We start from the raw sequence: 17340 nt of genomic DNA on the forward strand, positions 1-17340 counted from the left end.
GTTGAGGCATAGTTTACACATTTAGTTTTCTGTTGGTGTGTCAATTTAAGTCTGGTGTAGGCCAAGATTTGTTGCAGATTTGACTAAATGAGGTAAAGGTAGGAGGCAGACCACCAATGAACAAGACCAAAGCCCCATGGAACGGTGCATAGCTGCAAAGTTAGCTGCAAAATGATTTTGTGCAGGGCCACCTGTGTAGCCAGTCTGTACAGCCAAATCCTGCTGCACCCAGCTGACTGCCATGCAGAAGAGGCACTTAGGCTGAACATTATACAGAGACATTATGACTCGCCGCCACATATATCCACACAACCACTAACACATTTTTACACATCTACTAAAAATTAAAAAACACTTATTATGAAACTACGATTAACGCTGGTCAAAACGTCTTGATGTATGTTCAAAAAGCCTCTCGAAATTACGTTACAAAATAACACGCAAACATTTAAAGTGCAATTATGGTTCTGAAAAAGAACGAAAACAGCCTGAAATTCTCCACTAACGGTTAGCTCTGCAAACCCGAACTTGCACACCAAATGCAACGGCGAGGACCTCATAGGATCTATAACAAATAAGAGGATTAAGCACCACAAATTTAAATATCAACACACAAAGATCATATTGTATCAAAAGTTGCATCATTCATAATGTTAATGGTATGGTATTATGTCATGTCACTAGTGAAAGCATGTTAAGTCATCTGTTAAATCATGGGTGAGGTTCAGAGCATAGCATTTGGTGTGCAAGTTATGGTTTGAGTGGCAGGTATGCCAACTATGATTTGCAGAACGATCTATAACTAACTATATATAGTCTGTTTGCCACTACTTACCAAGCCTGAGTGAGATATATTGGGGGTCCTCCATATATTTTCCGATGAAGAAATAAAATTCCCATCAGAGTGCCTACTAAGAGTTTATACCAACACTGTTCTCCCTATTAAAATCAAATATGCTGCAGAAAACATTTGTATAAAATACATTGGTGGCTCTCGGTTTTTGATCTCTCACACAAACACAGCTCTCTTCTATCTCAGAACAATACCCCTCATTTATTTCACTTTGTCCCTATGCCTCTCTGTCTTTGCCTCCAAGCCTCTTTCTTTGTAAGTTTAGACTAATGATAAAAGTTTTTCAAACACTTGCATAAAACAACTCGCAGTAAATGTTTTGTCTTAAAAAACATTTATTCAACTGTTGATAAAGAACTGCACAATGGGAACGCATACAGTCCTCTTGTAGTTGAACACAAAGAATCAAGCGCCCCTTCAGGGAAACTGCATTTAACAATTTTAAATAAGAATTATTTTCAGCAGAGCAGCTTTTTCAAAAGTAATATTTTGATTAAAACAAATATCTTTAAAACATGTAACAAAGACTGTACGGCAGTTGTTGCATTTCTTTGCTGGGAGGGGCAAAAAATGCACAGCACTTCGACTGCAGCGGTTTTCTAAACAGGCAGAAATTGGATTTCCAAATACATTGTGAAATAGAGGTGTTACAACTAAACTATGCTGTACGATCCTCTACCATAAGGTTCAAGATGAGCCTAAAAGAGCCAATTTCCTTTTAACTACTAAAATAATGGAATTTGATCCTGAGGCCCCCCTTTTTTTTAGATGACTTGTTTCAATTTCTGCTTCACAGTACAAAAACACCGTAACAACTAAATGAAAAAACCATCCCAGTCTTAGGTGTGCCATAAAAATCAAGTCGCCAGATTTTAGAACCACTCTCAGATTGGCTGCTGGGATCAAACTTTTCATATTTGCAGTTTGGGACTTGTTACCGCTTGCTAGCATTGCCTGAAGCAGGCTCTTCCTCACACCTTTGGAATGCCACACCTTCCACCCTGCCCGAGGAACCATTTCACCAGGGCTGATGCTGATGAAGGCAGGCAGCTGCAATGTACTTTTCATTTCTCCAAAGTAAACCTGCACCTGCTCTGGTGTGAAAATGGATACTAGAAACAGGTGCAGCATACTTTCCTTTCTCAAAAATGGACATCAATTACCCAAGACTGGTTAAAAATATTCCCATCATCATACTTCTAGAGCGGTTGAACTCTTCTGTCAATGACAAGTTGTAGTTTTAGGATATTGCCAAACTTCAATGTGGCCTAAAGCCAATATATGGCCAAGGACCCCAAACAGCAGTTAAGAGTTAAATGCTTTTTGTTCAGGCATTTCCTATGCGGTTTTTTTCCAGTAGCCCACCAGCATTCACTTTATTTGTTGCTTTCTTTAAGGCAGAACAGGGTCATACAGATGAGCCAACAATGCGGATGAAACAGGTACCATCCAAAATAAGTTAAGTGCGAAGACTGTCTTATTTTTACATACAAGAATAACTTGTGAGTGAAAATACATCATCATTTGTGGAACACATTTTTCCTGGGACACAGGCATGACACTGTTATGGACAACATCAAGCTGACATTCTCACCAAATCAGCAATCATGGCAATCTTTTTTGTTATGATGAAATGACTGTCCAACGCAAAGATAGATTCTGTGGACATACTATGCAGGTTGTTGTGAAGTTCTCTCTTCCAAAAACTCGCTGTGCTGCCACTGAGCAGCATTTGTGCTCGAGGCTCCATCCTTCCTTCCTTAGGAGGGAGCTCAAGGGCACCTGGAAAGAGCTGTATCCATAAGATGAGAACAAAGGTATTTTAGGGGTAAAACGAGGATCATATCAGCTGCCAAATCAAGCATCACTTCTGACTGGGCAGTTGGACAGTCAAGGCAAGGAGGATGCAAAGTAAAAATCCTAAAATGTAAAGGAAGAAACTTAAAATAAAAAATTAAAAAACTAAAATTACGCTCCTCTGCTTTCAGTTCTAGGGCACAGTTCCATCAATGTCCGCAGAAAACTGAAGCGGAAGGAGCAGTCATTGCAAGGACAATGTCAGGTCAACATGGTGCATTGGATCCACTTCCATTGCTCTTGAAGCACTCTAAAGAAAGGACTTGGTGGTCACTGGCCACTGAGGAAAGCCAAGTGTCCTTTCGTGCATCTATTTGCATAATGTCCTCGTTCGCCACACTGCAAACAAGACAGAGAGTACAATAAGTCAAAGAGGCAAATGTGAAGCAAGAATAATATACAACACTTGCTTGGACAGACATAATGTTGATTTTTTTTTAGCAATAAAGATTTGACAATGACTTCCACGCTTCCTAAACTATTGTAAATCCATGCCACCTTTCCCCAAATTGTACATGATGGCCATTAAAAAAAAAACCAAAAAAAAATTAAAACCCCAAGCAAATAAATAATCCAGAGTTTTTTTTTTGTTTTTGGCAAAATAGTAAACGGAAGGGACTCTCTGTGGTTTAACCTAATCTTTCAAAACGTAGGACCTGTGTGTGTTTTTGTGGGGTGGGAGGGTGAGGACACAAGTGAGCGGTAATCTAATGTTGGTTAAGTTTTGTTTTAAATCTTCTACATGTCGCACTAAGATCAATGCAGAGCACTTTGAGGAAACAAACATACAGACCTATAAAGGAACCGTTAACTACAGTAATTACAGACAGATCAGGCAAATGAGTAATAAACTTGCAACTTGGTGCCTAAGGGAGCTCAAGTGTATCTTGAGGGGTTCATCATAAATGTTGTTGTAAACTCGCATTAGAGTGCAAACTCCGGCAAAAATGACATGCAAATCGAAACAGATTTATTTTAGGACCCAAATACATTCTTATGTTCATTTTGTATTAGAGAACACAATTCCTGCTATAACATAACTCAAGAAACTTGCTGATAGCGCGCTGATCGTTCTCATGCAAAAATGTTGTCACAGTAATGGCATTTCGAGAATTTCATAAGTGCCTGGCGAAGTTAATAAAATTATGCAAGATTTATGCCGCACAAAGAGAATTTCACCTGCCGTATTCATCATGGTTGATTTAGGGGCAATCTCCATTTACAAAGACCGAGATCATTAGGCCCACCTAAAATAATGACATCATTGGCCAACCTATAATTCCAATTTTCTCATCTACTGGAGAAGACATGGGACCAACGTAAATCTTTTAATCTGCCTACCTGACACCTTTTAATTCTGGTAAGTTAAAGGATGCCTCAAATTTCGAATTCTTTGTTGCAAAGCACATTTACTTCGACTAATTCCACACCTCGATAACTGTACCAAACACAAATCACCAATTTTCTTTTAAAGAATTGTTGCCCTGACCCACAATACCGCAGATCAATTTATGAAGCTATATAAGCCTTCAAGCTGCCATTAGGGATTGTACTGACCATCATTCTCACCACTTCAAACTAAGTCACATGGCTATTAAGTCATAGACAAACCTTTCCCTTTAGAATTCGGTTAGGAATGTTGCTTGCAGCAATTTTATGCTCCAACTTAGTTCCGCAACAATGTATTTGCCCCTAAAAGTTGTACTCTCAGTAGCCTGAATGGTAGAGATTAGGACTGGCATAAGTTGTCATTTGCTTTAAAGGATTTGGCTTCCAATCACCAAAAGATCTATTTTTTAAAAGATTAGATAAAAAAAATCCTTAAAATCTGAGTCTTTCATGACCCTGAACATATCTCAGACAATGTGACTCATTGACGGCAACTCCCAGTCTCATTAATGGGCTGGGCGGTGCTATTTAAAATGATGGGGGTCCCCAGTCTGCTGTACGAGCTGCAAAACACTCTGTATCAGATCCCAAATACTGTCTTCAAGACAACTGATGGAGAACTTCAAAGTCTACTATGGGAAGGGGAGTCCCGTGCATTGCGCTGAAAAAACTACAGCAAGGAGTATATGATGGGGGGCTAGCGATCCTCAATGTTAGGGGCTACTATCTGGCATCCGAACTAATAAACATCAATGACTGGGTTTCTTGCTGGTATCAGAGCCAGCATACCAGGTATATAGGCAAGCTATGGGGAACAGGGGCAACCTGGCTGCCTGTATTGTAAGAAAACAGAGAAAGCCTTCCCACCACACATGCTGACAGTAAGAAGAGCTCGATGGGAGACCATGAAGAGAGTAGGGTGGGAAGCAAAACTGACCGAACAGACCCCACTCTGGGAAAGCAACATGCTGAGGGAAGTGGGGCAGCTACAGGGATTACAGAAATGGAATCTCATAGGGATAGAGCGGCTGGGGGACATATGGAAAAAGGGTTATATGCTTAAGTTTGAAGTGTTACAACCAAAATACCGACTAGCGGAATCCGAATGGTTTAGTGATCTCCAGCTTAGACACGCCCTGAAGAAACACATAGGAGAGGGGGATTTACTACTGGAAAACTCCCCGCTGGACGACAGACTATTGCCAGACCCGATGACAGATAAGGCAGGGTCCCTTACCTACTGGAAAATTATGAATAATTCCCCGGACCCTTTGGTCTCTTTGAGGGAGGCAGACCTCGGACTCATAGAAGACGATGATTGGAGGGAGGCCATCCAGAGCCCCAGGGAAATAGCCAGAAGGGCAAGGTTTCAGGTTGGTTCAGCTCCGGATCCTAAATAGGTCCTGCGCCCCTAGAATGCTTCAGCATCGGTTGGGCTGGAGTGACAGATCACTGCATCAGAGGGTGTAGAGAGAAAGGAACTTTTTTCAATATACTCTGGACCTGTTCTGAACTACAGAGCTACTGGAGTGGGGTGACCCGGATCATGACAGGGGTAGTGTGGCAAAGGGTTCCCATGGACGCAAGGTGCCTCCTCCTGGGGTGAACGGGCAAATTAATTGGACTAGACACACCAAACCATGGCTGATGCTGGCAGCTGAAGTAGCCAAAAGGAACATTGCTAAAAATTGGGGGAAGCACTCAACCTCTACGAGTTGAAGACTGGGGGGGATGATCTAGATTGATAAACAGTTTTTTCTGCCTGCTGACACCAAAGTAGAGGATGCCTGACCAAATGGGAAAAGATCTTGTCTGCGTGGGAGACATTTAGGGTGGAAACAGGGTAAAAGTTAATAGGGAGAGTGATAGATAAAAGATAGACCATGGAACAAATGACTGTAACATTGCCTATATGTGAAGTGCAACTGTTTCTGCTATGTACCCGACCGGCATTACTCTGTGTCTAAAGTATTGTAAAGGTGTACCAAAGCTTGGTTTGATAAAAAAAGAAATCAAAAAAACAATTATGGGTCTTCCTCAATATCGACTGTCCAATGAATGGACACATGCATCTTGCACCAGGACATTATTTTTGGGTAGGCATGCACTTTACACATTTGTCTCAATTAATCAGAAAAGGTAGATAAACGCACAAATAACGAAAGGCCCACGTTAATTTACAAACCAGGCAGAGCATGGACAGCTTCACTGCAGTGCCCCCCATGATGTGTTTGACACAGTTCCTAGCTTGCAGAAGATGCATTCACATTGCATGCCCATGACATTGTAGTCTCATTTCCTTGCTGCCAAAAGGATGCTTTAATGTAGTTTTAGTAAAATGTTGCCATTAAGGGCAGCTATGACTTTCAGAAACTATTAAAATAGACACGCTTAGAACAGTTTAGAGGCTATAGATGTGAGAAAGTGCCTCTTTTGACGTGGCTAGCACCCACGTTTTGCCTGGAAATGGATGTGGTTTCGATTGTAGTGCACAGGGTCCCCTGCCAACCAGGTCCCCGGTGCCAGTGCTTCTCGTCTAAAAACATATCCACAATTGCTACTTCTGCCCCTTTAAGTCCCTAGCAAATTGTACCCTGAGTACCTAGGGCCTGGAAGATGTAGAGGGTCCCCTGGGACCGCTTCAATAGGACCATCCCACTGCCCTTGCAGCTTGCATGCCCCTGTGAGGTGAAAAACGTCAAAGTCGACATGGCACCGCGCCTGGGTGCCATGTCAGCCACCCATCTAGCAGGTCTTCCAGCCCCAAAGCAGGGTGCACTATACCACAGGTGAGGGCATATCTGCATGAGTAGATATGCCCCTACAATATTTAAGTCAATTCTAAAATATTGTAAGTCATAAGGAGTACTTGGGCTGGAAACTCGACAACTCGAGTTCTCCAGCACCATGATTGCTTCACTGAAAACAGGAGTGTTTGATACCAAACGACTCCTTGTAATAAATCCCCACTGATGCCAGTGGGAGATTTATTAAACCATGTACTCTGAGGGCACCTCAGAGATGCCACCTGAAAACCTACCGACCAATGGTGTGGTCAATGACTGGCTTTAGGCAGCCTGCCACACACAGACATGTTTCTGGACCCCTCGGTGGAGAGCCTCTGCCGCCTGGAGCAGAAACAATGCACATCCTGGGTGGAGGAGTCGCACCTTCTCCCCCAGGATGGGAACTGTGCTCGAAGGGGAAGCTTCAAAGGCCTGCCGTCTTTGTAATGCAATACCCAGCCTCTGCGCTAGCAGCAGAGGGCAGCCCCTGGTTTACACCCCTACTTTGGGTGGGAAAACCAGTGGGATACTTAGAAAGACTGGGAGGTGTGCCCACCTTTGTCAACTCCACCCTTCAGGTGGAGGAGGAGAAGTTAAGCACACTTTTCAGTCCCCTCCATCTTGAAGATGAGGGGACACTTCCAATCATGGCTAGGACTATGCCCCCTCCCACAGAAGGGTGGTATAATAGGGGATGTAGTCATATCAGGTGAGGTGCCCATTTGCCCTACCTGTTACTCCCTTAAAACACCCTCTAAATCTAGTATTTAGGAGGCTCCCTCAGACCTTGAAACTAGTTACCTGTGACCTAAGAAGGAGGACGAAGAAGAAGCCATGCAGCCAAGCCTGAAAACTACGGACTTGGCCCAGCCCTCCTGGCCTGTCTCCAGCTTCAAAGACCCTGCAAGAAGACGTCACCTGCCCTGCAGCCAGCAACTTCCAGAAACCTGAAGAAGCCTGCCTGAACTTTGACAAAGACCAGAACTCACAAATATACAACACAAAGGACTCTGGTGCCCTGCTGATCCACGAGTCCTGATCACTCTGCACCAGACACCTACGGCCCATATCCAGGTGGCCCACTGACCCAGTGTTGCTGAGCCCTCTTGGACTACACGATGCCGCCTGCAGTTTAAATCCACAGGCTCCCCAACAGCGACAGGCTCCGGTAAGAAGAATCATACGTCCAAAAGCATCCCTGCACCCGAAGCCCCTCGACCTTGGTGAGCTGAATCGTCGGTGCCCCTATGATCCCTACATCTCTACTTACTAACTATAGGTGCTGAATTCTATGGTTTTGTATGAGTGAAATGTCAGCCTAACTATAACATCCATGCAATCCTTGGCTCTTGAAGGTCCTTGGAGGGTCAACTAGCCCTCCTGTTACCTCCAGTAAGACCCACACATTGCTGAGAGGTCGTCAGAGGCCATGCCCCCTTTCTCCACCACTCTGCAAATGCGCCACCTGATGCACTGCAGATTGAGGGAAAAAGTCCACTTTAGTCCTCAGGCACTCAGGAGGCAAAGGGACCTCATCCCCCCACCAGCAGTGCCCCAAGATGCATGTTTGCAGAGTGGTGGATAAAGGGGAAGAGTTATAAACAAAAAATACACAAGTAAAAGATACAGTGCAAAACTATTTTCTTTTCACTTTCAGAGATTGCTATATTGAGCCTCGATAGTTTTCACAGAGCATGCCGGTAGGAAGAATACAGGTCCTTCATCTACGGAAGTAAGTGCTCTGATTGCTGTGTTGGTTTCAGATTCTTGGTTCCCCCTTTCATATCAGTCTTTGTTGCGACGTTGATTCCCCAAACAAGCTTTGGAAAGAGGAGTCTGTTCTCACATTGTTGCAAATCCTGTCATACGGTTCATTGGGAGGCGTCAGAGTTGAATCACTCCCTTCGCCCATGCCAACATACTTTTTTTTTGTTGAAACATTTTTTATTGTTTTCCAACTCAACAAGGCAACAATCATCTCACCATCCCCACCCGTCCAGGAAGTACCACACATGTAGCAGCAACCCCGACTCTCCTGAAGACGGCTCAACCTTCCCACCCGGCCCCCTCCCCCACCCCCTGTCAGTGTGCCCCCGTCCCCTACCCCTTTCCACGTGCCCCCCCTCCCTAGACAATAAGATACAGGAGCCCAGCCTCTCCCTAAACAAACAGAACCTTCCAGCTTGCCCAGCCAAAGGTGCAGGCGGCCAGAGCCCACCGCCTCGCCTCTTCTACTCCCCGCTCCCCACTACCTCCTGACCGTCAGACCCGCTCTCCTCGGCCCCAGCCTCGGACATCAACCCCTGAAGTTCTACCACCAACGCTTCCCATGCCCGGGCCGTCGCCAGCGCCTTTTCGTCATCTCTCCGGAGGGCCAGTTGCACCCGTAGCGTGCCCTCAGCTCCCGCCCAACGCGCCAACGCCGATCTCCAGCGCAGGAAGTTCGGTCCCCCCCGGGATTTCCAGTGCAGAGTCAGTTCCCTCTTGGCCATTATCAACCCCAGATCATAAAATTTGCTAGTAACCTTCGTGCGGCGAGTGTGGGGGAACCAAAGCAACAAACAGGTCCCCATATCCGGGGCAATGGAGCGATCAGTTACCTGGTTCAAACAATCCACCACTGCTTCCCAGTAGTCGCCCAACTGCGTACAGGACCAAAACATGTGCCGAAAGTCCGCACCGTCTACCCCGCACCGCGGACACTGAGAGTGCGCTCCCCCGAAATATCGCAGTATCTTGGCCGGCGTCAGGTATGCCCTGTGTAACGTATGCCAACATACTTAATGCTGCTTCTTTGATGTTTGGTGTATGGGTTGTATTATTCAATTTGTTGATAATGCTATGGGATTTTTTTGGGGTGCAGTGATGTGACATTATTTGTTTCATGTTCTTTTGCCCCGACATCCTGGAAAAGCAAAACACACTTTCTCTGCATCTCCAAATCTGAAAGCACCCTTGAGTTTTTATTGATGCCTTCTTCAGCCTTTAAAGTAAAGCACTCTTTTTGGAACTTGATGAGCCCTATCTAGTCAGGTGTTACAGGCTTGCCAGGATGCCTGTGAACAGCTCTTTCACATAAGGTCCAACCTCTTAATTCTTGGCCATATACCTTGTATATGAAGGATAGGTCTTCTTGATTGGTTCTCACTGACGGCCTATCAAACAGATTCTAACCAACTGCTTATCAAGAAGCTGTATTTCATTGCTATCTCTTGGATGGCATCCTATTTATGGGCTTATTTTGACGAGGTCGCATGCAGGTCACAGACCCATCTTTCCCACCTATGTAATACTATTAGTGATTTCAGATATTGATTTAGAAAAATCAGGTCTCAATGAGGAGATCTTGCAATTACTATCATACAGAAGATTTAATAGATCAGCGTTCAGTGCTGGAACTATAGCAGCCTGTGTCTAAAGGCATGCTGTATGCTCTCTGCATGTGAAAGGGAGACAATGGTTTATATATAAGGTATTTAATGTTGCATGAGTATTGTTCCTGCTGCCTTGGAGGTTTCATGACTGGTCTGTGGAAGTAGATGGCTCAAAAGGAATATGCTACTTACCAGTATGCATCTGTTCTTGGCATGTAGAGCTGCAGAGTTGTACACTTAGCATAGATCGCCATCTGGTGTTGGGCCCGGATGTTTGCAGTATGTTTTTCTTCTTGGACAGTCTTTGGAAGTCGCGAGTTTGGTGACTCCTCCTTCGGTCCGTACTGCGCATGGGCTTCGGCTCCATCCTCAGATTGTTTTTCGCCAACAGGGAAATGATGGAGCGTAGTAATAACAGTGAGAAACCCATGTGTTGTATCTAAATAAGATGTACTGGAACGGATACAGGTAGCCGGGGAGGCGGGTGGGCGTGTACAACTCTGCAGCTCTACATGCCAAGAACAGATGCATACTGGTAAGTAGCATATTCCGTTCGAGGCATATGAGCTGCAGATTGTACACTTAGCATAGATTATATAGCAGTACCCAACCTTAGCGGCGACCACCGGTATCCGTTGCAGCTGTTTGAAAAAGTGTCTTTAGTACAGCCTGGCCCACCCTAGCTTGCTGCTTGGAATGCACATCTACACAATAGTGTTTTGTGAAGGTGTGCGGTGTAGACCATGTGGCTGCTTTGCAGATGTCATCTAAGGGTATATTCCCTAGAAAAGCCATAGAAGCCCCTAACTTTCTTGTAGAGTGGGCTTTCGGAGGAACAGATGATGTTCTCTTTGCCTTTTGATAGCAAATTTGTATGCATTTTACAATCCACCTAGCTATCCCTGATTTAGAAATGGGGTTGCCTTTATGTGGTGGAGAGAAGGAAACGAACAATTGTTTAGTCTTCCTGAAGGGTTGCGTTCTTTGTATGTAGTATAGCAACGCCCTTTTCACATCAAGTGTGTGTAAGGCCCTTTCTGCAACAGATTGGGGTTGCGAAAAGAAGACAGGTAATTCCACTGATTGATTGAGGTGGAAGGGGGAAATGACTTTGGGCAGAAACTTCGGATTTGTGCGAAGTATGACCTTGCTGTGATGCATTTGTATGTAGGGTTCCTGTATGGTGAACGCTTGTATTTCACCAACCCTTCTAAGGGAAGTGATAGCTACAAGGAAAGCTGTTTTCCAGGTGAGAAACTGTAGCTCACATTTGTGCATTGGTTCGAAGGGCGGACCCATTAGTCGTGTAAGAACTAAATTTAGATTCCATACAGGGGAAGGTGGTGCCCTGGGAGGAATTACTCGTTTAAGGCCTTCCATGAAGGCTTTAATAGCGGGCACTCTGAAGAGTGATAAATGCTGTCTGTTTTGTAGATAAGCAGCGATCGCTGCTAGGTGTAGGCGTATGGATGAATATGCCAGGTTACACCTGTGAAGATGGAGCAGATAGCATATGATGTGCTGTATGGATGCATCTAGAGGGTTGATTGTATTGTTACGGCAGTAATTACAAATCTTTTCCACTTTGCGGCATAGCATGCTCTAGTGGTAGGACGTCTGGCTTCCATGATGATGTTCATGCAATCAGGGGGAAGGTTGAGGTATCCGAATTCTAGGATTTCAGGAGCCAGATCGCCAGGTTGAGCTGAGCTGGGTCCGGGTGCCTGATTTCTCCATGGTTCTGGGTTAGGAGGCATGGGGATAGATGCAGTTTTTGATGTGGTACCACTGACAGTTGTAGTAGCGTGGTGTACCACGGCTGCCTGGCCCACGTAGGAGCTACCAGAATGAGTGTGAGGGAGTGCTGTTGTAGCTTCCTGACCACTAATGGAATTAGTGGGAGAGGTGGAAAGGCGTATGCAAATCTGCCTGACCAGTTCATCCATATCGCATTGCCCTTGGACAATGGGTGTGGGTATCTGGCGGCGAAGCTTGGGCATTTCTTGTTTTCGTGGGTGGCGAAGAGGTCTATCTGAGGATGCCCCCACTGCTGGAAGAATGGGTGAAGAACTTGTGGATGCAGTTCCCATTCGTGTAGTTGTTGTGTTTGTCTGCTGAGCAGATCTGCCATGGTGTTTTGTACGCCTGGAACGTGCTGTGCCAGGAGAAAGATGTTTTGGGGAATTGCCCATCTCCATATGCTCTGGGCTAAGCGGGAGAGCTGGGGAGAGTGTGTCCCCCCCTGTTTTTGGATATAATACATCGCAGTCATATTGTCTGTGCGAATGAGGACTGCTTTGCCCGAAATCTGTTTTTGGAAAGATTTTAGGGCTAGAAAGATCGCCAAGAGCTCCAGATGGTTGATGTGGAGCGATTTTTGCTGTGGCGTCCATAGACCTTGCATGTTGAGGTGTAGGAGGTACGCTCCCCAGCCGGAGAGCGATGCGTCCGCTGTTAGAATCACCTGAGGAACCGGGTCCAGGAACGGCCGCCCTTTGGAAAGGTTTGTGGTGTTCCACCACTGCAGAGAGTGATGTGTGCGGCCGTCCACCAACACCAGATCCGTCAGCTGACCCTGGGCCTGGTTCCACTGTTGTGCTAGGCACTCTTGAAGTGGACGCATGTGGAGTCTTGCATGGGGCACTATGAAGATGCAAGACGCCATCATTCCTATGAGCTTCATAAACACTCTTGCTGGAAGAGAGTGTTGAGGAAGGAATGTTTTGCGTAAGGCTTGAATGCTTGTGATTCTGGCTGAGTTTGGATAGGCAATACCCTTGGAGGTGTCTATAGTGGCCCCGAGATATTGCTTTGTGTGAGATGGTATGAGGTGGGACTTTTGGTAGTTCACCGTGAAGCCTAGCTGGTGGAGCAGTTGGATGGTGCTGTTTGTATGTTGCACACATTGGTCGTAGGACGCGGCTTTTATCAGCCAGTCGTCTAGGTAAGGGAAGACGTGAATATGTTGACGTCTGAGGTGTGCTGCTACTACTGCTAGGCATTTGGTAAACACCCGTGGTGCGGTGGTGACCCCGAAGGGGAGAACCGTGAATTGGTAATGTTGCCCGTCCACCACGAACCTGAGGTATTTCCTGTGAGAGGGGTGTATTGGAATGTGAAAGTATGCGTCTTTCAGATCCAAGGTTGTGAGAAAGTCTCCCTGGCAGAGGAGTGGGAGGACTTGCTGTAGGGTGACCATGTGAAAATGGTCTGAATGTATGTAGGCATTTAGAGGCCGGAGGTCGAGAATGGGTCTGAGGGTCCCGTCTTTCTTTGGTATTAAGAAATATAGGGAGTAGACCCCTAGATTTTGTTGATTGACGGGGACCTGCTCTATAGCGTGTTTTTGGAGGAGTGAGAGTACCTCTTGTTTGAGCAGTGTGGAATGTTCTTGAGACATTGGACGGTGCCTTGGTGGGATATTGGGTGGGGTAGATGTTAGTTCGAGACAGTACCCTGACCGAATGATTTGGGTCACCCATTTGTCCGATGTTATGGACTCCCATGTGTGGATAAAGTCTTGTAGTCTGCCCCCGACCGGAGTGGGATGGTCTGGGGGGAGCGGAGGGGAGTCATTGTGCGGGTGGGGTGGCAGAACGGGTGTTGTTGGTTTTGCCCCTGCCCTTATTGTTGTTGCCTCTGTAACCACCCCTTTGATTGCCCTTTGAAAAGGTATTTTGAGGAGGGGACTTGTAGGAGGTAGAGGCGTTATCGGTGGAGGAGCCTCTGCCTGTGCCACGAAAGGACGAGCGTCGAAAAGAACGTTTAGAGGCTTGTGTTTGGAGTGCCCCCATAGACTTTGCTGTGTCTGTGTCCTTTTTCATCTTTTCTAGCGCTTCGTCTACCTTTGGCCCAAAGAGAGTTTGCTGGTCAAAGGGGTGATTGAGTATGGACGCCTGGACTTCAGGCTTGAACCCTGAGATCCTGAGCCAGGCATGGCGACGAAGCAGGACACTTGTATTTATGGCTCTAGAAGCAGTGTCGGCTGCATCGAGGGCACACTTAATGGAGGTGTTTGTAATTAGTTTACCCTCCTGTATCAGGTCATGAGCCTTGCGCTTGTGTTTTTCTGGAAGGTGCTGCATAAGAGCCTCTAGTTCGTCATAGTGTGCTCTGTCATATCGCGCAAGCAGTGCTTGTGTGTTTGCAATGCGCCATATGTTTGCAGCTTGGGAGGCGGTGCGTTTACCAGACGCGTCCAGGAGTTTAGATTCCTTGTCTGGCGGTGGGGCTTCTCCTGAGGATTGGCAGTTAGCCCGCTTTCTAGCTGTGGAGACAACTAGGGAATCTAGGGGAGCAGGGCCCTTAATGTATGCAGGGTCTGTGGGTGCCGCTTTGTACTTCTTCTCTATTCTAGGGTTCAGTACTCTGGCCCTGACAGGGTCTTTGAACACCTCTGTAGCGTGCTTGGTGACACCCTTAAGCATGGGTAAAATAGAAGTGGATTTGTCTTGTATGTCAAATGTGTCCAGTAGGAAGTCTTCTTCCACTGGTTCACTGTGCATATCCACCCCATGGTAGTGTGCTGCTCTCTGCACTAAATGATGAAACCCTAAGGAGTCCTCTGGAGGAGACGGCCTGGATGGGTATAGGTCGTCCTGAGGTATATCTGGTATATCAGGGTTATTGTAATCCTCCCATGGGTCTGGGGTCCCTGGTGGAGTGGGATCCATTGGGACGTCCGCCGGGTAATTGTCCGGGTCCCCATCATCCGGATCTGGGGATGGGGCCGGATCGTAGTGAGGTGGAGGTGGCGGAGACCTGGGAGGGGGAGGGGGTGGAGGTGGTGGAGGAGGTAGGGGAGGCGGTAGTGGGGAGGGCACTCTGAGGGGAGAAGTAGCAGAGTCCTTCCTTTTGGGTGGTGGAGGAGGAGCCGGAGTATCAAGGCGTCTTTTCTTGATAATTAAAGTCAATAGTCCAGTCTTTGGATCTTTGGACAGAGTCTTTTGTAGAGGGTCTGGTGTAAACAGAGCCAGTGGCGTCGAATCGTCCGTCGGCACCGGTGATTTCGGAGCCGAGGGCTTCGATGGTTTGTGTGCGCCATGCTTTTTTGGGGCCTCCTGTTTTTTCGGCGTCGAAGGAGTTTTCGGCGTCGGAGCGTCGGTGCCGACAGATTTATGTTTGTGTTTGGTCGGCACCGAGAGTCCAGGCTTCGGCACCGGTGGCTTCGGAGTCGAGCTGGATATTGCTTTCTTCGGTGCCGGATGCTGTTTTTCGGCACCGGGCGTCGGCTGGCTCGATCCCGAGCTGCCGTGAGACTTTGGATGCTTCGACACCGAGCCCGAAGGTGGGGTGATCGAAGCTTTGGTCTTGGTTTTGCCCAGGCCGGCAGGCGAGGGAGTAACCTGAGTCTCTTTGGTTTTGGGCGCGGGAGTGGGAGGGGGCACAGTACTCACGGCCCGCTGCGCCGGTGTGATGTCCTCCACGTCGGAGTCGTCGGCTTCGGAAGCGCTGACGACGTCTTCTTCCTGCTCGGTGTGTGTTTGCCCCGAAGCTTCGGCGCCGTCTCCGAAGATGTCCGGTGGAGCTGCAGACGATGAGTGCGCCATGGTGCGTCGAGCTTTTCGATCCCGGATGGTTTTCTTCGATCGAAAAGACTTACAGGCGGGGCAGTCTCTGGCCTCGTGTTCTGGAGAGAGGCAAAGATTACACACCTGATGGAGGTCGGTGTGGGGAAATTTAGACCCACATTTTGGGCACTTTTTGAACGGAGTCCTTTCCATCGGCCGGGACCGGAGTCGAGGAGGGCCCGAAGGCCGGTGCCGATGTACGGGATGGAGAAAAGTGCCGCTTCGAGAGATGAAGATGATGATGAAGAAACTCGAAGATACGAGGATTTTCCGTCGAGGCTGGAACCGTAGAAGTTCGAAGCCGGAGCACGAAGTATCACATCCGAGCCCGATGGCGGAAAAAAACAATCTGAGGATGGAGCCGAAGCCCATGCGCAGTACGGACCGAAGGAGGAGTCACCAAACTCGTGACTTCCAAAGACTGTCCAAGAAGAAAAACAAACTGCAAACATCCGGGCCCAACACCAGATGGCGATCTATGCTAAGTGTACAATCTGCAGCTCATATGCCTCGAACATGTTGTTCTACATTTAGAGGACTGACACACAAATCAAATGGGGTCTCCGCAATGCCAAAACAGTGTTCAGTGACCCCCTTCACTGCCAACAGCTGTGTTTCCATATTGTCATGGGAGTGGCACTGCTTCACTTGGTTGTACGGCACATGGGTCAGACTGCTCCCTCCATCACACAATATACACCACAGGCAACAATCACCACAGTGACTCCCACAGAGCTGTGGTAGCAAATATGGAATTGCCTCGGTCTGCTGAGAGCTCTGGTGATTCCGCTACTCTGCCAGTCAAACAGTCTGTGTGTAGTGGGGGGGTCATGGTGGGGGAGGGCAACTTGTCCATGCAAGCGAGGACCCGCTGAAAGTTCAAGAGCTTGCAGGTGTAATGGCTTGCTGGTTCAATGCAGAACTGTAGTAAGCTGGCTCTGTATATACTATACCAAAGTAAGGTATAGTGTGCACAGTCCAGTGGGTTGCCAAAGGCTTAGAGGTAAAAGTAGAGAACACCTTACTCTCTATTTGTGGTAGTGTGGGTGAGCAGTAACACTATCAGAGGGTAGTGTTAAGCATTTATTGTACACACTCAGGCAAGAAATGATGTCACACACTCAAAGACTGAACTCAGACCAACTGTTTGCATAACAACTATTTCTTTAGTTGTATTTTATTTTTAACACCAAGCAGGACTTGATACAGGTAAGTTACCAGTATGCATCTGTTCTTGGCATGTACAGCTGCAGATCTACACACGTTTGCTTGGATCGCCATCTGGTGTTGGGCCCGGATGTTTGCAGTTTGTTTTTCCTCTTGGAAAGTCTTTGGAAGTCACGAGGTCGGTGACTCCTCCTTTGGGGAGTCATACAAGGAAAGCTGTTTTCCATGTTAGGAATTGTAGTTCGCATTTGTGCAAAGGTTCGAAGGGAGGCCCCATTAGCCTTGTGAGAACAATATTTAAGTTCCATACAGGTGAGGGTGGTACTCTGGGGGGAAATTATTCT

At 46.9% G+C, this 17340-nt stretch overlaps 1 protein-coding gene across 2 annotated transcripts in view; it reads right to left on the reverse strand.

Annotated features, from left to right (window-relative positions):
- Positions 1-1170: 1170 nt before the first annotated feature.
- CPSF4 (cleavage and polyadenylation specific factor 4) overlaps positions 1171-17340 on the reverse strand; it is a 109831-nt gene continuing 93661 nt past the window's right edge. For both annotated transcript variants that reach the window (XM_085629123.1, XM_085629121.1), the window contains exon 8: positions 1171-3049. In XM_085629123.1, the coding sequence (XP_085485249.1) occupies positions 2981-3049 (69 nt within the window). In that variant the 3' untranslated portion in view covers positions 1171-2980. The remainder of the gene's footprint in view (positions 3050-17340) is intronic.

Source organism: Triturus cristatus, chromosome 10 (genome assembly GCF_964204655.1).
Source record: "Triturus cristatus chromosome 10, aTriCri1.1, whole genome shotgun sequence".
Taxonomy (NCBI): domain Eukaryota; kingdom Metazoa; phylum Chordata; class Amphibia; order Caudata; family Salamandridae; genus Triturus; species Triturus cristatus.